The sequence below is a fragment of the Natator depressus genome, chromosome 19 (assembly GCF_965152275.1).
Source record: "Natator depressus isolate rNatDep1 chromosome 19, rNatDep2.hap1, whole genome shotgun sequence".
In the NCBI taxonomy this organism is placed as follows: domain Eukaryota; kingdom Metazoa; phylum Chordata; order Testudines; family Cheloniidae; genus Natator; species Natator depressus.
Window position 1 is genome coordinate 12234881 of NC_134252.1, and position 21130 is coordinate 12256010.

General features: G+C 50.2%; 1 protein-coding gene across 1 annotated transcript; it reads left to right on the forward strand.

Moving 5' to 3' along the window:
* The first annotated feature begins 384 nt into the window (after positions 1-384).
* LOC141974479 (CCN family member 2-like) lies at positions 385-15548 on the forward strand. Its single transcript, XM_074934231.1, has 4 exons — positions 385-515; positions 9037-9276; positions 12271-12482; positions 13524-15548. Exons 2-4 carry the CDS (start codon positions 9126-9128, stop codon positions 13833-13835), a joined length of 675 nt encoding a protein of 224 aa, XP_074790332.1. The 5' UTR covers positions 385-515; positions 9037-9125; the 3' UTR covers positions 13836-15548.
* Positions 15549-21130: the final 5582 nt, after the last annotated feature.

Sequence of the window (21130 nt, forward strand, 5' to 3'; positions counted from 1 at the left end):
AAGGGGACCGATTCCACAGAGTGGGGAACTCCAAGCATTTGCTCGCCCTGTTAGTGTTTAAAGCTGACCCTGCCTCCCAGGGGGATTCCTCTTTCCTGGACTCCACTTGATTTTAGGGTAAGAGGATTGCTCAACTGGAGCTGCATGGAAGGTCCTTCATGGCACCCAGGCTGGGGAGGGGGAGAGAAAGATGGGTTTATCCTGCTGGAGCTAGGGCAGCAGATTGATTTACTTTTAATCTCTCCACCTTGCTGGTTTGTGAGAAGAAGGGTCTTATTTTCATGGCTTGTCTGTCCTCTAGGCAGAGCCACAGCCGTGCTCGTACCCATGCCAGTGCCCCTCTGAGCCGCTGCAGTGCCCTGTTGGCACCAGCCACGTGTGGGATGCCTGCGGATGCTGTAAGGTGTGTGCCCAGCAGCTGGGTGAGCTGTGTTCCCTTCAGACACCCTGCGATCACCACAAGGGACTCTACTGCGACTTCTCCAAAATCCACAGAGACGTCGGGATCTGCTTAGGTGAGCAGCTGCGTATCCCTCCAGCGTGAAGCTGCCCTGTCCCGAGGCCCCACAGACCATGGGAGAGCCAGAGGGACATCAGAACCTCCCTTAGGAGACACACAATGGCAGACCAGACAAGTGCATGGCCAGGAGGAACCATCTGATCGTCTTCTCTGACCTCCTATGTCACAGACCAGACACTAGTTAGACCAAAACATTTCAATCCTCAGGCAACTAATCCATTGTGAGCCATGGGCAGAGAACAGGAGAGGCCAGGATGCCCCCAATGCTTGAGGCTATTTTGGACCATTATTGTAAAGTATTGTTACTTTTGTAATCAGAGCAGAATTCTCTACCCTATCACATTAATGATAGCATTTTAAATCCATTGTACACACGTGTTCATAGATTCCAAGGCCAGAAGGGACCATTGTGTCATCCAGTCTAACCTGCATAGCACAGGCCAGAGACCTGCCCCCCGCAGTAATTCCTAGAGCAGAGCTTTTGGAAAAACATCCCATCTCGATTTTAAAGATTGTCAGTGACAGAGACCGTGACACCAGAACCCTGGGTAAATTTGTTCCCATGGTTAATTACTCTCACCGTTATAAATTTACACCTTATTTCCAGGCCTTCTTGTGTTCAAAACATTAATAGAAATATCTAAGAATATCATTTGCAAAAGAGTGTGTATGCACCAACTGGCCTCTACACATCCTGATAACTGCAAATGCAAACCTGTTTTCACCAGACCCCTCCTGGAGCGTCTCTCAGAGAAGGCTATTACATCCCTGCCCAATATCAGCGTTTTAGCCAGAGCTATTGTGCCAGTAGGACTGTGTAAAAAACAAAAAAATCAATACTTTTTTTTTCATAGTGGAGGAAGTATATTGTCTCCCTCCCACTTTTCTTTGTTTTCCTCCCCAAAAACCAGTGGCATCATTTTTGGCCCAAACTTTCCAAAAAATTTGCTCTTGGACAGACACCAGGGCTGGAAAATTTCTGCCTGAGGGGTATAAGGTGAGTGAGGGAATATTTTTTATTGGGCCAACGTCTGTTGGTGAGAGAGGCAAACTTTCAAGCTTATACAGAGCTCTTCTTCAGGCTTGGGAAACCTTTCATTTCCCACTTTAAACACACTTTGAGTCAGCTCGAAAGCTTGTCTCTCTCACCAACAGAAGATGGTCCAATAAAAGATATTACCTTACCCACAGGCGCCAATTTTCCAAAGTTCTGGGGGTGCTCGACCCCCAGCTCTGCCCCCACTCCACCCCTTCCCCCAAGGCCCCACCCCTACCCTGCCTCTTCCCGCCCAGTTCCGCCCCCTCTCCCAAGTGCGCTGTGTCCTCACTCCTCCCTATTCTCTCCCAGCCTCCTGCACACCGCAAAACAACTGTTTGCAGCAGGTGGGAGGCGCGGGGAGGGAGCGGGAGGCGCTGATCCATGGGCCTGCTGTTGGGCGGGAAGCGCTGGGGGTGGGGTGAGGGGGAGCTGACGGGGGCTGCCAGTGGGTGCTCAGCACCCACTATATTTCCCCCGTGGCTGCTATGACCTCACCCACCTTGTCTCTCTAATATCCTGGGACTATCACGGCTACAACAGATTGCCTGAGAGGTAAAAGTTTTGGAAACTTTTAAACGACTGAAAATGGGGTTGTAATAGAAACGCTCACACAACCTTAACTCTAGCTACCATTAGTGCTCCAGCCACAGTATTTCAGAATTAGTTGGAGTCAATAGAGTTGCAGGTTACTTGTTGCAGCTGCTGTTTTTATTGTGTGCTAATTTTTCACTTGCTTGCAAGGATTCAGATGGCAAGTTTCACTTGCAAAAGCCAGTTGTCCTCTTCTTTGATCAGTCTTATTTTCTTTGATCTGTTTAATTTTTTTTCCTCCCCACTTGTTAAATCTCCGGTTGGGCCTTTAGAGGTGAGTGCACATGTTTCTCAGTTTTAATTCACATGAGTTGATATATCTAACTATTGGTAATAGAAAGATACCACTAACTGTCTCTGGAGTTTGTAGTGTTCTCATAACAACTGGCCTGGTACACCACGTACATAAGCAGAGAAGAAGCAGAACTAGACCCAATGGCTGGAAGTCAAAACTAGACAAATTCAGATTGGAAATAAATTGTAAATGTTTAACAGTGAGGGTTATTAACCACTAGAACAAATTACCAAGAGATGTGGTGGAGTCTCTGTCACTTGAAGTCTTTAATTCAAAATGAGATGTCTTTCTAAAAGCGGTGCTCTTGCTGAGCCATAAGATATGGGTTGATGCAGATATCACAGGGTGGACTTCTATGGCCTGTGTTATGCAGGCCAGACAAGATGATCACGATGGTCCCGTCTGACCTTAAAATGGGAAATTAAAATGAGCTGGCAAAAATCTATTGACTTCAGTGGGGCCAGGATTTCAGCCTAGAATCTGTGAGCATCTGTTAGAAAAATGTGCACCCTAGTGGCTTTGACTATTCCTGTCAGAACCATCACATTGATATCTCAGCACATTAGCAGCTGGAGACAGTGAAGGAACTTGAGGAAGGGGTGGGAGATGGAGTGGTGGAGGTGGAAGATGACTTCAGCTACTGGGGACAGTAACTCCTTACTTAACATCCTCCTGCTTATCGTTGTTTCAAAGTTATGTCGCTGCTCCATTAAGGGACATGCTCAGTTAAAGTTGTGCAATGCTCCCTTATGATGTCGTTTGGCTGCCTGCTCTGTCCACGGCTTGTACGATTCTGTGGAAGAGCAGCGACTTTACGAGGGAGCACTGCACAAGTTCCTCTTCTCCGCCTCCTCCCCCTCCCTCCCCAGCGCTTAGGACTTTCCGGGAGTGGGGGGAGGAGCGGGGACATGGCGTGCTCTGGAGATGAGGTGGAGTGCGGGTGGGAAGAGGTGGGCCTGGAGTGGAGCAGGGACGGGAAGTGGCGGGCCTGGAGCATCCCCCGGCAAAGTCGGCGCCTGTTTTTCTGGGGGGAAGCTGCCATTGCTGCTGCGAAGGTGCTTCCTAGCGTCCTTGCCTGCAGCGGGCTGTGCCTGTGTGGGGTAAGCCAGGGGCGCTTCCCAACCACAGTACAGTACAGTACTGTACAGTAAATAATGCCTTTTGTCTGCCGCCCCAAAATTTCCTTGGAAACTAACCCCCCCACATTTACATTAAATCTTATGGGAAAATTGGATTAGTTTAACATCGTTTCACTTAAAGTTGCATTTTTCAGGAACATAACTACAATGTTAAGTGAGGAGTTACTGTATTGGATAGAGAGAAGAGGGGAGAGTGTGAGAGGCTGGAGAAGAGAAGTTTACAGGAATCCAGATGAGGGAGAACTACGGTTTTGGCAGTGGGGACAGGGGAAGGAAAAAGGAGATTCTAAGAATATTAGAAGGAGAACCATCACAATTTGGTACCAGCCTGGGCATGAGGGGAAAAGGAAAGGGGGAAGTCAAAGAGGTTAAGCATTATTAACTGTGTGCACAACACTTTGTGCATAAATCACAACTAGAGGGAATTCCTTCCCCAACGAGCTTAAAGCTGAAAATACAGATACATAGATGGGAGTCCCCGGGAAATCCAGAGGTGGGAACATTTCATGGTCAGGAGGCTTATTTGTGTAGTGTATGGATCTTTAAGTGTGTGGCGATTGCACATCGGTATATCCATCTCCGAACACCGGCTTCCAGGTTCCAAGACTTCTGTACTCTGCCACAGAATATTACAGGCTTTAAATGTGCAATCGCCACACACAGTTTGTGCCTACATCTCATATAAAGGGAGGAAAGCCCTGGGCCACAGGCAAGGATGACCACAGGTTCACTAGACCACAGGTTCACTAGACCCAGCAAGTGGCAGGGATCCATGTGTCTGACCGCACATCAACCAGAACTATGTGCTCCACAGCAGAGAAAGGAATTCAAGAAAGAGGAGACACTCTCATCTGAGTAGGAAGTACCCCCCTTCCTAGTGAACGAGCCCATCAGGAACACATGACAAGACGGACTGTGATTCATACATCTTCTCAGAATGCTGTGTACTGCAGGGCTTGAATGCTCTGTGCTGGGTTAGTGTTAAAATCAACTGTACAAACATGAGGCTGGAAATTGACACCCAGGGCTGCAGTGTGTGTAACTTCTGGAAAGATGGACCCAGGGAAACATTGCACGAAGATAAACTGCTGTAGTGCTGGCACTTGGTAGCCAAGGCAAGAAGGGTTTCAGGATGCCTTTCGATTAATGCTGCAAAGAAAGGCTGCTTGTTTGGTGCTACTGTTTGTTCTCACCGAGGGAATTGGTCCCCTTACCTGGTTCAGTGGTAAAGCTGTATTGTATCATTGTGCAGCACATATGAGGGAGGCTGGGCTTGTGGCTAAGACAGTGGTTTGTGCCTTTTTTTGCAGATTTATGATTTATAAGGATGATTTTTTCTTTAAATTGGGGGCTGGGTCTACTAGTTCTCCTTAGCTTAGAAATATCTGGAACATTAAGTCTGATGTTCCTTGGCTTTGCTGGAAAACTTCTTGGAAGTCTCTGCCATGGACTGGAAGATTTCTCAGCCCTCCGTTGAAGGGTTGGTATGGTCAATCTTTTAAAAAGAGCACATTTCTCCCAAGTGTCTTCCAAACCTTTGAGTTGAATAGACATCAACAAATAGAAAACCAGCAGCTTTAAATAGTTAGGAGGGAAAGTGAGATTTTGATTGGATTGGGTTTCACTTGCATGGTATCTGACGTCACAATCCTGCCAAGTCTCCAGTCACACAGGTTCTTTCAGGAAAATCAGGGACCGCTTGTGTGGACTGGTCCAGGCTGAGGTTGATGGTGGGATGGAAATTGTTGAAATCATGGTGGAATTCCTCAAGGGCTTCTTTTCCATGGGTCCAGATGATGAAGATGTCATTAATGTAGCGCAAGTAGAGTAGGGGCATTAGGGGATGAGAGCTGAGGAAGCGTTGTTCTAAGTCAGCCATAAAAATGTTGGCATACTGTGGGGCCACGCGGGTACCCATAGCAGTGCCACTGATTTGAAGGTATACATTGTCCCCAAATGTAAAATAGTTATGGGTGAGGACAAAGTCACAAAGTTCAGCCACTAGGTTTGCCGTGACATTATCGGAGATACTGTTCCTGACGGCTTTGTAGTCCATCTTTGTGTGGAATGTTGGTGTAGAGGGCTTCTACATCCATAGTGGCCAGGATGGTGTTATCAGGAAGATCACTGATGGATTGTAGTTTCCTCAGGAAGTCAGTGGTTTCTCAAAGATAGCTGGGAGTGCTGGTAGCGTAGGGCCTGAGGAGGGAGTCTACATAGCCAGACAATCCTGCTGTCAGGGTGCCAATGCCTGAGATGATGGGGCGTCCAGGATTTCCAGGTTTATGGATCTTGGGAAGCAGATAGAATACCCCTGGTCGGGGTTCTAGGCATGAGTCTGCACAGATCTGTTCCTGTGCTTTTTCAGGGAGTTTCTTGAGCAGATGGTGTAGTTTCTTTTGGTAATCCTCAGTGGGATCAGAGGATGATGGCCTGCAGAATGTGGAGTTAGAGAGCTGCCTATCAGCCTCTTGTTCATATTCCAACTTATTCATGATGACGACAGCACCTCCTTTGTCAGCCTTTTTGATTATGATGTCAGAGTTGTACCTGAGGCTGTTGATGGCATTGTGTTCTGCACGGCTGAGGTTATGGGGCAAGTGATGTTGCTTTTCCACCATTTCAGCCCGTGCACGTCGACGGAAGCATTCTATGTAGAAGTCAAGTCAATTTCCGTCCCACCATCAACCTCAGCCTCGACCAATCCACACAAGCGGTCCATTTCCTGCTAATAAGTGATGGTCACATAAACACTACCCTATACCGGAAACCTACTGACCGCTATACTTACCTACATGCCTCCAGCTTCCATCCAGGACATACCACACGATCCATTGTCTATAGCCAAGCTCTAAGTTACAACCGCATTTGTTCCAATCCCTCAGACAGAGACAAACACCTACAAGATCTCTATCAAGCATTCTTACAACTACAATACCCACCTGCTGAAGTGAAGAAACAGATTGACAGAGTCAGAAGAGTATCCAGAAGTCACCTACTCCAGGACAGGCCCAACAAAGAAAATAACAGAACGCCAGTAGCCATCACCTTCAGCCCCCAACTAAAACCTCTCTAGTGCATCATCAAAGATTTACAACCTATCCTGAAAAACGATCCCTCACTCTCACAGATCTTGGGAGACAGACCAGTCATCGCTTACAGACAGCCCCCGAACCTGAAGCAAATACACACCAGCAACCACACGCCACACAACAAAAACACTAACCCAGGAACCTGTCCTTGCAACAAAGCCCGATGCCAACTCTGTCCACATATTTATTCAGGTGACACCATCATAGGTCCGAATCACATTAGCCACGCCATCAGGGGCTCATTCACCTGCACATTCACCAATGTGATATATGCCATCATGTGCCAGCAATGCCCCTCTGCCATGTACATTGGCCAAACCGGACAGTCTCTATGCAAAAGAATCAATGGACACAAATCTGACATCAGGAATCATAACATTCAAAAACCGGTAGGAGAACACTTCAACGTCTGTGGCCTCTCAGTAAAAGATTTAAGGGTGGCAATTTTGCAACAGAAAAGCTTCAAAAACAGACTCCAAGGACAGGTTTCAGAGTAACAGCCGTGTTAGTCTGTATCCGTAAAAAGAAAAAAGAAAAGGAGTACTTGTGGCACCTTAGAGACTAACCAGTTTATTTGAGCATGAGCTGTAGCTCACGAAAGCTCATGCTCAAATAAACTGGTTAGTCTCTAAGGTGCCACAAGTCCTCCTTTTCTTTTTTCTTTTTAGACTCCAAGGAGAAACTGCTGAGCTTGAATTAATATGCAAACCAGATACCATTAACTTGGGTTTGAATAGAGACTGGGAGTGGCTGGGTCATTACACATATTGAATCTATTATCCCACCTTAAGTATCCTCACACCTTCTTGTCAACTGTCTAAATGGGCCATCTTGATTATCACTACAAAAGTTTTTTTCTTCTGCTGATAATAGCTCATCTTAACTAATTAGCCTCTCACAGTTTGTATGGTAACTTCCAACTTATCTGTATGTGTGTGTGTATATATATATATGTGTCTTACTATATGTTCCATTCTATGCATCTGATGAAGTGAGCTGTAGCTCACGAAAGCTTATGCTCAAATAAATTTGTTAGTCTCTAAGGTGACACAAGTCCTCCTTTTCTTTTTACAAGTACTCCTGTTCTTTTTGTGGATACAGACTAACATGGCTGCTACTCTGAAACCAGGTTAGATGTGTCCTTTTCCCAGATCCATCTCTGAAAGAACCAGGTTAGTGAGGATCAGCCAGAGCTGCCCTCGCAGCAAAGAGTTTGATACGATCACTGTGAGCTGGATTGTGAACCACTTGCTCACACTGCCGAGCAGTTATTTGTTTGCATTATGGTAGCACCTAGCAGCCCCAGTCATGGAGCAGGACCCCAGAGTGCTAGGCCCTGTATACCCCAGGGGGTGTAACTCACATGAATAGTCTTGTCAATGGGGTTCACAACCTGGCCCAAAGCGATGGAGCAAAACCAAGGTACTGGATCCAAAATACCCAGAACTTCGGGGTGTTTGAGATCTGGCCTTGAGCCCATCCCTACTCAAATACTGCCGTACTACGTGAGGGGACCCGCTCTCTGCCACAGAGAGCTCCAGGCAATAGCTCTTCCTCCGGGGATTTATAAGGCCTCAGACTAGCTCTCCACACAGGAGCTGTCAGCCAGCTTCTTCACTGCTTCTCATGATTCCTGGAGCCTCCAGTTTATTCTTGCCTGGGCACTCACCCAGTCCTGTAGATCTCGATGCTGTGGTCAGTCCTGCAGGGTGCTAGTGCCCCCTGCTGTAACCTAAAACGACAGTCAGCACCTCGTGCTTCTGCAGCACTGTTCATCCAAAGCATTTACTGGGACTGTAGCAACAGAGGATTGGACCAGACCTCAAGGTCCCCTAGTCCATCCCCCACACCAGCCTTTTTACCAGGATTTTACCAGCCTGTCTCAGACGTGGGGGTTTGAGCAGAGCTGCACCGGAAATGACCCCTGTGCATTACTGGCTTGCTCGATGGGTTTGTGAACAGAGAGGTCACACCCCCCCCTCCTCATTTTTGGATGGGGGCTCAGTTCGCTGCAGGTGAAACTGCCCTTGTCTAGCCATGCCAATTCAATTAGAAGGGCTTACTTACCCTGAGGGGAGGGGAGCAGCCTGGTCCCTGGTGAACTCAGGCTCCCCTTGGACGGGCACTCAAGGAAAAGACTCTAAACTGGCGGCTTGGGACCCCAGATGCCTGTGGGAAGATCAAGTTACACCCCCAGGAGTCATAGACCTCAGCCCGGGGAAGCTGATGTTCACATGCTTTGATTTCTGGTTACCATGCAGTCCCCTAGAGGAAGAGGCCTGGCCCTCAGCACCTGGATCATTTCTGCTGAATCATTCCATCAACTCTCCCCCCTTGTCCCCTATCATCTCTCCCTACAGCCCACGAGGGGGCGACCTGTGACCTGCTGGGAAAGATCTATCACAACGGTGAGAGCTTCCAGCCTACCTGCAAGCTGCAATGCATCTGCATGGACGGCGCCATCGGCTGCATCCCCCTGTGCTCCGACGACCTGCGGCTCCCCTCTCCGGACTGCCCGAACCCCCGCTGGGTCAAACTCCCAACCCAGTGCTGTGAGGAGTGGATCTGTCAAGGGGGCAGCCAGGAAACAGCCCTGGCAGGTGAGCAGAGCGACAAGGTGAGGGTGGGAATATCTTTTACTGGACCAGGTTCTGTTGGTGAGGGCGACCAGCTTTTGAGCCACACAGAGCTCTTCCTCAGGAAGTCTGGGAAAGGAACTCCCAGCCTGACAGGAGTTTTCAAGGGACCGTTCAAGGCAGGGTGCCTCTGCAGTCATAGGACAGCAAGGGGGGTTAAGTAGGTTACAGCTGGTTGTAATAAGCCAGGTGTGGCCAAGCTTACTGACCCTCTGAGCTGCATATCTTCAGACGTTCGAGAGCCGGGGCGCGCTTGCCCAGAGCTTCAGCCCTGCAGGAGGTGCCTGCTGGGAGGGGGGGTCTCAGGGCTTCAGCCCTGTGGGAGATGCATGCCAGGGCTTGATGCTGAAACCCTGCTCCTGCTGAGGTCCCAAGCCCCGGCAGGTGTGCCTGGTGGGGCTGAAGCCCCAAGACCCCCCTCCCCGCTGGGCAGAAGCCAGAAGCAACACATTGGTGAGAGGGTTATGTGGGGTAATGTGCATGACAGGTGTTTGTCTAATCTGCTCTTAAAAATCTCCAGTGACAGAGATTCCACAACCTCCCTAGGCAATTAATTCCAGAGCTTAATTTATTCAGTGTCTAACCTGACAGTTAGGAAGTTACCTCCCTTGCTGCAATTTTAGCCCATTGCTTCTGGTCCTATCCTCAGAGGTTAAGAAGAACAATTTTTCTCCCTCTTCCTTCTAACAACCGTTTATGTACTTGAAAACTGTGACCATGTCCCCTCTCAGTCTTCTGTGCTCCAGACTAAACAAACCCAATATTTTCAAAGTTATGAATTTAAGGCTCGTCTTTTGAAGGCGTTGTGCAGGTTTCCTTTGCAGACAAGGACTGAGGGGTCAGTTACGGAATGATCGCTTTGTGAGAAGTGTTCGCCCACCGGTCTTAGGGTGTTTTTATTTTTTATTCTTTTCCTGTGTGAGTTTATTAGAGGATTGGGCCAAAAGAAATCTGATGAGGTTCAACAAGGACAAGTGCAGAGTCCTGCACTTAGGACGGAAGAATCCCATGCACCGCTACAGACTAGGGACCGAATGGCTCGGCAGCAGTTCTGCAGAAAAGGACCTAGGGGTTACAGTGGACGAGAAGCTGGATATGAGTCAACAGTGTGCCCTTGTGGCCAAGAAGGCCAATGGCATTTTGGGATGTATAAGTAGGGGCATTGCCAGCAGATCGAGGGACGTGATCGTTCCCCTCTATTCGACATTGGTGAGGCCTCATCTGGAGTACTGTGTCCAGTTTTGGGCCCCACACTACAAGAAGGATGTGGAAAAATTGGAAAGAGTCCAGCGGAGGGCAACAAAAATGATTAGGGGACTGGAACACATGACTTATGAGGAGAGGCTGAGGGAACTGGGATTGTTTAGTCTGCAGAAGAGAAGAATGAGGGGGGATTTGATAGCTGCTTTCAACTACCTGAAAGGGGGTTCCAAAGACGATGGATCTAGACTGTTCTCAGTGGTAGCGGATGACAGAACAAGGAGTAATGGTCTCAAGTTGCAGTGGGGGAGATTTAGGTTGGATATTGGGAAAAACTTTTTCACTAGGAGGGTGGTGAAGCACTGGAAAGCGTTACCTAGGGAGGTGGTGGAATCTCCTTCCTTAGAAGTTTTTAAGGTCAGGCTTGACAAAGCCCTGGCTGGGATGCTTTAGTTGGGGATTGGTCCTGCTTTGAGAAGGGGGTTGGACTAGATGACCTCCTGAGGTCCCTTCCAACCCTGATATTCTATGATTTGAGAGCTCAGTGATTGTCTGGTTTCACCCACATAGTTGTTATTGGGGCATGTAATGCACTGGCTGAGGTACCCCACATGTTGTGATAGGCATGTGTGGGAGCCATGGATCTCGCAAGGTGTGTTGTGGGGGGTGTTGATCATGGTAGCAGTGGAGATACATCTGCAGGTTTTGCATCTGTTGTTTTGACAGGGTCTGGTGCCGCTTTGAGTTGGTGGGTCCTGGTCTGTTGGGAGCTCGGTGAGATTGGGGGTTGTTTTGAGGGTCAGAAGAGGGGGTTCTGGAAAGATTTCTTTCAGGACGGAGTCCCCACAGAGTATGGATAGTAGTTGTTTGATACCCTGTACGGGTTCCATTGTGGGGTGGTCGGTGACAACTAAGGGTGTGCGGTGGGAGGTTTTAGTGATTGGCAGGTGAGTGACAGACAGATGAGGGTGCAGCCGACTGCACTGTCAGGGAAGAGCTATTAGCTGGAAAATAGACAGGGGCCCAAAGCCCTGAAGTTAGCATCAAACTTGCCCATAGTTTGGGATATTCAGATCTGGGGCTTTCTCTAGAAACCAGTGATTAGCCAGTAGAAAGGTGAGTTCCCTCCCCTCGATCAGGACTGTGGAGTGGTGATGCGTGGCAAAGGGATGGGTGACCAGTTCTGCACCAGGAGCTGGTTCCATGTGAGTTCCTGTAGTAACAGAGGGGAAAGAAGCTACTGTATCAACAGGGCCTGGGGAGGAAGATTGGGGGGGCAGAACTGAACTAGCCACATTGGATCTGGCCAGTCCACTTTGAGTAACAACTAATCTTCTCTGGCCGGAGCTAAGGACCATTGGCAAGGTCTTGTGGGAGAGGCAGGTGCTGCTGCTGACTCTGCTGCTCCTGTTTTGTGGCTACAGGGCATCCGAATGGTGCCTTTTATGACCACCAGAAAGGGGGGAAAGGTTCAGACATCATCCAGTTACCAAATCAGATCTAGGTTTACACTGACTGGAGCTGACAGAAGCGGGGAAAGGAGACCAGACCCTGCTGACCCTCCTAGTGAAAGGGCAAACAGCTCTGGCAGGGCCTCATTTACTGCACCTCCTGTCCCATTGCTGGAGAGCAAGGCAGCGCCAGCTTGTGAGCTGCCCAGCAGAGCAAGGCCGCAGAAGTTCACTTGCTTTGCATCTGGCCATGTGCCTTGTGCCACGTCCCTGAACGCTCTCTTGTGTCCCTCTTGACCTGGGTCAGTTTACAGGGAGAACCCAGCGCCCAGGCCTGAGCTGAACGACCTCCAGGAAAACTGCGTAGTCCAGACCACCGAATGGAGTGCCTGCTCCAAGAGCTGTGGGATGGGCATCTCCACCCGCGTCACCAATGACAACCCCCAGTGCCGCCTGGAGAAGGAGAGCCGGCTCTGCATGGTCCGGCCCTGTGACTTCCCCAGGGAGAAGATCATCAAGGTACTGTCTGCTGGTGGAAGCTGGGAGCAGGGGCCACCAGCGTCTGAGCGACGAGACGGGGCAGGAGCAGGGCTGGAGTGGGTTGGACAAAGCAGGATGAGGCTGACTACACAGCGGTCAATTCCCTGCCATCGCAGAGGCCTTGGGCATGGGTAGCACCGCAGTTCTGTGTGCCTGGGACACCCATCAGTTTGATCCAGGTCAGACTAGATGGCCTAATTGTCCCTTCTGGCCGTAACAATCTATGAAACTACGAGTACATGCTCAGGAGGCCACCAGCTCATTCCCCAAGTTGCTGGTCATGGCACACCCATCCTGGCTAACATTCAAAGGCCCAGTTCAGCCCTGGCATAGGCAGGTGCCACTTCTATTGATCCAGAGGGCCTGGGCCGGGGATGCTCACTCTGCAGGTTCATCAACCACATTACTAGACGTAGCCTCACCCCTCCAGCCCTGAAAGCCTAGGGGATGTTTGGAACATCAGTTCCCCCGAATACTGCATCTCATACAGGGCCCAATCCAGAAAGGTGCTGAGCATCGTCCACTTCCATTGATATCAGTGAGAACTGAGCGCTGGCTTCTGGCAGGATCAGGTCATGTAGCTAGAGCTGGTCAAACACTTTATACCTATCTATCTATAGCTAGATCTATATCCAGTGAAAACTGGTGTTTGGGTTCAATCAAAGCGATTCACCAAAGTGTTCTGAGCTCTTTGAAAATCCCCATTTTTCCTCCAATTTTTTTAAATGTTGGAGATATGTTAAAAAAATTTTCCCCCTCATTTTGGTGGGAAAAATCCCACTTCTCGCTTTTTAAAACGGTTTCCCCACCGCTACGTTTCATTGCTTTATTTTTCCCCAATAGAGCCGGCGACACTGAAACAAAAAAATGTTTCCACAAACAGTGAATTTCAACCCAAATGAAACCACTTGTATTTCCTCTGAGGGTTTTTCTACCCCCCCGCCCCCACAGGTGCCTTTTTCCATAGTGCGATCCCGTCCGGCTGTGTTAACCTTTTCCTTCCTGCTGCTCTCTCCCCAGAAAGGAAAGAAGTGCGTGCGGACCCCAAAGTCCCGCCGGGGAATCCGCTTTGAGTTCTCGGGCTGCACCAGCGCCCGCTCTTACTGGCCCAAGTTTTGCGGTAGCTGCACAGACGGCCGCTGCTGCACACCCCACACCACCACCACGGCAGAGGTGGAGTTCAGGTGCCCAGAGGGGGACTTCTTCCAGCGTAAGATAATGTTCATCAAGACGTGCTCCTGCCACCATGACTGCCCCAGAGACAACGATATCTTCCTGGCTACTTACCGCAGAAGGATGACCGGTGACCATGTCAAGATACAGAGGCAGTAGCCCCTCCTCTCCCTGGTCAGGCCAATGCGTTGAGTGCTCTCCAGTCCCTGCAGAGCTGGTTCCTTTTGAGGATGCTGAGGCAGAACAAGGCGAGCCTGGAAACAGAGATGGGCCTGGACTGAAATCCTGATCCAAATTCCCCAGACTTTGAGGCAGTTTGGATCGGGATCTAAGCCTTGTGGTCCAGGCCCATTTCTAGCTGAAAGTGCAGTGGGTGAGCAATTCCTTATAGCCCCTGCGGTGCCGGTACCTGGCAGCAAACCCAGGGCAGCAGGCAAAGGAGAGGTCCAAGAAGTCTGACTGTGCATCAATGTGCTAGGCCTGTTTCCCATTAAACAACACACTAGGGCCCTGGTGCATAGGCATCTATCTTTTTGCAATGCATCCCTGTAAATGAAAGTAGTCCTGGCCCAGTGATGAGTTAGTGCTGTGGTTGTCAGTTACTCTTGACTTATTGACACCTGCCATGTGTTGGTGCTGTTTGACAAATTCTCTTTCCCTGCTCAGTGCCCCTGTTTGATACCCTATGTCTCAGAGCAGTCAGCAGCTCGAGAGCCCTGTGCATCCACTGCGCGTCTCTGACATTAGCCATTTTTCAAAAGCCAGATGACCCTGCATGTGCCCTGGGGTCTACTGAGAATGGGAGAGAGAGAGTTACAAGGGAAACGATGAGTTAGCCAGCCGGTTCCATTGCAAGAGACCTAACATTGCTGTGTGGCTTTCTTTGGAAAATCCAAACCCAGTATGAGGCATCTCTGTAGACGATGGGGCTGTGGTGGGCTGTCACTAAGTTTCAGTTGTAGAGTCTTTATTCCTGGTGGTGTGTGAACAGGAAGAACCCAGCTCAGGTCAGATCCCAGGGAGAGTTTGAGGTGCTGGAAGTTAAAAAAAACAATCTTTAACTAAACTGAGCAGATTTGACCTGAAGTTATTGAGACAACAACAAGAAAAGCTCTGACTGGGGCCCTGTGTGTCAGTCATGGGATGCATCTCTTGCCGCAGAACTATGCTTCATAATCTCAGCTTCCAGTAGAGAAAATTTTTGCTAGTCCTCACAATTGCAAACAAAAATCTTACAATTGTAGCCCAAGTATAACCAGTGCAGAGGTATCTACCAGAGTGTGCAACCAGCCTGCAGCAATAGGTTTGAGAGGTGTGAACTCAGTGGGATGTTAACTCTGAAGACTAATGATGGTCCAAATATCAACATTACTATTTAACGCCTGCTCATTTTAGCAGAAACATCCAGCTAATGGGCTGATCCCACCATTTCTAAGTGCCCTGTGCCTCCATTCTTTAATTCATCTGATGCTGGGACAGAATTTCTACCAGAATGATGCAGAATCAAGGGGCCTTGCTGCAGAACTGAGGTCCAGCCAACTGCAGAGGCTGGGACTGTGCCGATGCTGCCATCCATAGCGGTATTTCAGAACAGAGCTTCCTTTCAAATAACATTCCAGGCAGCTAGTTAATGCCGCCCTTTGCTTATAGGCTTCAAAGCATCATCTCTGACTTGGCCACTGAAATGCCCGGGGTGTAAAGCATCACCCCTTTTTCCCCATCCCTGAACAGCTGCAGCAGCATCGCTCCCATCACAGCTGCTCCTGGAGCTTTGGCCTCCTGTTGTTTGTGTTGGGATTCAAACTGTAAGTGGTCTTTGTACCTTTACTGTGTTGCTATCTGTCAAACAGCCATACTGTAAACTCCCCAGCCCCCACCTCTTTCTTGCAGTTCTTCTGGGTTGGTGGCTGTTCTTCCTCTTGGCTGCTTGGCTTCAGAGTGTAAAACTAAATGATGGTTGCGCTTTACCTGATAACAATAAATGTCTCTTTATTTTGTATATAACCCACCCACCTGAACTCCTCTGTGGATGAATGGTCCCCGGAGGGCCACTGGCAGCATAGTAGGGGATGTGTCAAAGCAGCGAGTTGAGAGGAGCTCCCTTCTGAACAGGGGCAAGTCTCAGCTGTATGACCAATCACCGGCCATTTTCAAACCCAAGGATCTCTGCCACTGGTCCGTGCTGGAGTCCTCAGAGCCCCAGGATCTTTGCCATTGGTCCGTGCTGGAGTCCTCTAAACAGATTAATTCCTCTCCCCCCCCGCCCCGCCCAAGGAATGCTGCTAGTCAGTCATGTCCATCCAATATCTCACTGACTCTAAATAAGAGGCAGGGAGACCCAGGCTGCCTGGCTGAGTGAACCAGCCCCTGGATCTGGGGGTCAGGAGACACGATTTTGGTCTCAGCTCTGCAGCTCACTGGGGTATGTGACTTTGGGCAAATCACTTCATCTCGCTGAGCCTCTGGTCCTGCCTCGGCAAGGACAGGGCCTGGCATGATCCCCGCTGATGTGGATAGCACAGTGCATGCACAGAGAGGTGGCGGCCTGTGCCCCCAGCCCCCAAGGCCAAGGTGATGCTCGTGCTATGCTAGCATCCTATCATGCAAGTGTGTGTGAGACAAGATTCAGTTGGGTGCCAGCCCTGCGGTGCACGCGGAGGCAGCTATTTGCCAGACATGCTTCCTGCAGTGTTTAATACTGGGATGAAAATGAACCTGGGAGCAGATGTGGCCAGAAGTCAAGGTGAAGAGGGGGAGTTTTATGGGGGCTTAGCAGCTTGCGAATGATAGTCACTATCTCATCGTATTATCCAAAGGCGATTCTCCCCCGCACCTCCACTCTCTTTTAATACTTACAGGAACCATTTACCAGAGATCATGTGGGTGAACCTTGCATGATGCTGGCTGGGACAGAGGAAAGGTCCTTTCCTGTCCTATAAGCTTTGCTCTCCCCCATCTCTTTTGGGGGAAGGCTCTGCAGCTACGGCCACTTTGGAGACAGGACAAGTAAGCTGGCAGCGGGGACAAATCCCCCACCTCCCTGATTTATTGTGTATAACCAGGCCCGATTTCCTTCTCACTCTGGCTGGTTTTACACCATCCACTTCCATCGATTCCCAGGGGGCCGCTCCTCATTCACGCCAGCCTAAGGGAGAGCAGAATTGTAACGTTCTCTGTCAAGGTGAGGCACACCGACTCCAGACACTCCCAGAGTTCAGGGATGTTTAGAGCTGGATCTGGCCCAGGCAGCTGACCCTGTGAATCACTCATTGCTGAGTGTGGGGAGGGGGACCCCTTCCCAATCCATGTCCCACCAGACCTTGTCTGGGTACCCTTCCCTCTCTGTGCCTCTGCAACTGTCTAATGCCAGCCTCACAATCCCACACTGCACTGCTACCTCCATCCCATCGCCAAGCTGTCTGCTCCTAGGGCAGCGTTGTCGGAGAGAGGGAGAAAAGCTGGGAGGGGAGATCAGGAGCTGCTGTTTCTGGCACAATCCCACCCATTCCCCCGCTCCCCACCCCTAAGTACCAGAGAAGTCAAACAATAATCTGGCATTTTCTTATAGTGGTTCCCAAAGCACTCTGGAAGCAGGAATTTCTTCACCCACCCTGGAATGCCACCCCTTCGAGAGTGGACCATAGCAGGTGTTCAGTCGTGCAGAGCAGCTTGCACACTAGCACAGGGCAGGAAGGAGAGGTGCGGGAGGGTGGGGGGGATAGAGGGAAGCAGATCAGATCATCCGTGCTGAAATCTGGCCAGGACGCTGGGCTAACACCATTACTCTTGTTGGACGTGCCCACGGATCTTTAATGACCATGAGTAGTTGCAGCCTGTGTCATCCCCAAGCTAGAGTCAAGGAGCAATACGCTGGTGGCTCCTGGCTGCCGGTGACATGGGGGCAGGTGAGGAGCTTGTCTCTGTTCTCAGTGGGCGTGGGGCACCACACGCAGAGACCGCTGTGACAGAAATTGGCATGTGAGTTGGGGCTCCCAGAAACAAGCCCCACACCCCAGCAAGGGGAAGACAGGTGAGGAGGATGGAGGAGGAAGACAGAGGAATGGAGAGGGGGCTGGCTCACTGGGAAAGGGGTGAGTGGCCCGCTTTGAGTATAGGGCCTCTAAGAACCCGAGTCTGGAGTCACTCCTCATAATAAAAAGAACCCTTAGAGACTAACAAATTTATTTGGGCATAAGCTTTCGTGGGCTTATACCCAAATACATTTGTTATTCCCTAAGGTGCCACAAGTCCTCCTCGTTTTTTTTGCTGATACAGACTAACACGGCTCCCACTCTGAAACTCCTCATAATGTCCATGAGTTCTCGTTCTTCGTTGTGTATGGTCAGTGGCCACTAGGTGGCAGCACGCACCTCACTAGCCGGGACTCGGGTTCTCCTGGCGCGTGGGGGGCCGAGATGGGGGACACGGCTCCTTTGTGTGGCTGCCACCTAGCGAGCCTTCCCGATTCCGAAGTCAGATTTCAGATGAGATGCCCCCTTTGAATGCGCTGCAGCCTGCGGCCTGAACCCCAGGGTGGTTCTGGAGGGCTGGCGAGGGGTTAAATAGTCCGCTGTAGCTCCGGTGTCAGCTTCTTTAGCGACAGGTACAGCCCCAATAATGGAGATGCCTTCACTCTGGAGCAAAGTGGGAATGGTATATGAGTGCACGCTCACAGGGCAGCCCAACGCCAGGGCCTGTCTACACAGGGGAGTTATTCTGGAACAAGGTAGTGTGTGAACTTAAAGTGCTGGAGCTATTCCGTAGTACGAGTGTCCACGCCGGGGGACTATTCTGGTCAATATCCCCATGTCGAAACGCCCCCAGCTTCCCCCCGCAGGTTTTACCAGGGGTACTGAGGTGCTCAGCTCCCTGGCTTGGACTGGGGTGGAACATGCACATGGGACGTGTCCTTGGGGCCAGCTGTGAACTGAGGGCTCCCGCCCTCACTTACCTCGGTGACTTTATCACTTTAGCCCAAACCACCTCCTTACTGCGTGTGTGGGGTGATATTCTGGGTGTGTCGCCAGGGCTCTGGCTGGCTTGGCTGGGGATAAGAGAGCTGACGGAGCGGCTAGGCATTCTCCACTGTGCTCTTCGCCCTGCAGAGCAGGTCCCTTATCAGCCTGCCACACCCGTCTGCTGGGACGGTATCACTGTCAGTTGCAGCCCGCAGCTCAGTGGAGCTGAAAACAGGCTCTGGGCTCTTTCCTTGGTCCTCCACCGGGGTGCCTGGGGGATGGAGCTGTGCAAACATTAGTAAAGGCTCCTGCAGCTGCCCCTCAAGGCAAGCTGCCCTCGGCTCTGTCAGCCTGGCCAAAGGTGGGGCTGAGTGTTTGCATACCCCATACAGGAGGGAGATAGATAATTGGTCTCCACTGGCTCCTAGCGCTTTATTAATAATAACGAATGCTACGTATCACATACATAGAGCTCTGCATGCCCGAAGTACTAACTAGCAACACTCCTGCCCCTTGGAATATAGGGAAATATATCCAGGTCTCAGACAAGGCACCTGTAATGATGCTATGGTAAGCAGGGCTGTACAATGCTGGCTATTCTGTCTGCATCCTCTGAGCTCTGCTGGATGGAATCTGAAAGGCTCAGTGGTGTGCCATAGACCCTATACTGCTGGTAGCTTGTGGAGAATCTCTGTTAGCTCCAGTTCTAGCCATGCTGCCATTGTGAAGTTCCAAGTAGCTGTGGTGTGCAGCACGTTGACAGCTGTGGACCCTTGCTGGTGATTATTACAGTCTTTTGAAAAGAGAACAAGGCCTCCCTCAGCAGGAATACATGGTGAAATGAGGACAGATCCATAGATAGACATTTCCCTTGCTGTGTCTGAGCCTGCAGCTGGAGATGCTCATCTGACTGGAACGTGGTGTCATCTGTGACGCTGATATCTTAGGATCCCAGCGGCAGAGGGTAAATTGGCTCTTATATTAGTTATTGTAATGGAAGATAAGCTGACATTTCTACAGTGCCTTTCCGCCCATATGGCTTTACAAGCTGGGGAGGTCAGAATCACTCCACCCAGCCCCTGAAATGCAGCCACCTCTGGAGTAGAGCGCAGACATTTAGGCCAGGAAACGAGGAATACTGAATTGAGTTAAAACTATCAGGGGGATTTCAGAGAGACAATGTAATTGCCCAGTTAGAATTTGGCCAGGACACCATGGCTAGTGTCCCAACAGTTGTGAAAAATACCATGGGCTCCTTAATGACCACAAGTGGTCAGGACCTCTTGTCGTCCAGCAGCACAGCACGGTGCCCCCTTCTGGTGGTCCCAGTTCTGCCCTCACTCAGAGGGAAACACACCACCTACGAAATCACCAAAGCCACTTCCCGGTGACTCCTTTGTTTTCCTTGGAAACTGTTTTCTTTATTTAGATGGAATGTATGGGCCAAAGGTGTTAGCATAACCCACCATTATCCACCAGTGGTCAGCCTGCTTAGCACCAGGGCAAACACACCATTAAAAATCCTTTTAGCCTTTTATTAGAAGGAAAAACGGTCAAGGGTTTGAAATGTAAAGTGTAACGTCCCTTGTTTCCTTTCCCTTTAGCTGGAGAGAGTTTTAGAAGGAAAAGCCCTTTGTTTGAGGGTCTGAGATGGTACCAAAGATGGTAACAAAACTGGCCTTTTGGGGAGAAGAGAAGAAGGTAGTTGAGGTGGCTGGATCGGTTGTTGTGGCCGCTGTTATTCATCTGATCCTGTTTCATCCCAGGTGGCAATGTCATCTGGGTGCCTCTCTCTGGTCAGGACATCTTTCAGGATTAGATTGAAAAAGGCCTGGGGTCCCATGGTGGATAAGCCACTGGGCCAACGGGGCCCATGCTCATAGGCCCTGGCCAATTCGGGGGGGGCCTCGGAAAAATGGGCACCCCTGTTCCCCGACCCACTCCTCCCGCCTGGTGCTCCTGCTGGGGAGCGAGGGAAGCCCCTGCACACCAACCCTCCCTGGCAGGACTGCCAGGTGCGCGGGGGAAGCCTCTGTGCCCCAACCCCAGTCCCCAGCAGGACCTCCGGTGGTGGGAGGGGACTGCAGGCAGAAGGGGTGGGGAGGGGCCGCCACTTGTTCAGGCCCAGGGCCCCACAAAACCCTAATCCGCCTCTGCCGGGGTCCCAAAAGATTGTGGGGTACCAGCCATGATGGTGCAGCTTGCTCCAGTAACCAATTTTCCCCCTAAAGTCTTTTTTTTTAAGGATTCCAAAAGGGAGCAATGGGTGGACAATTAGGCCTAGTTTCTGACACACCAATTTTGGTTCAATGATTTCTGGTCCCACATTGTTCTTGTTCAACAGACACAATCTGAACACAGTCCTTGAGTTATATCAGGCGGCCTTTTTGTTTGGACTAATTCAGTCTTTCTGTCTCCCTTTCGTACCCTTTCCCATCAACGCTGGTTGTTATAGGTTATTGTGATGTCTTATGAACTTTCACTCACTTCCTACAG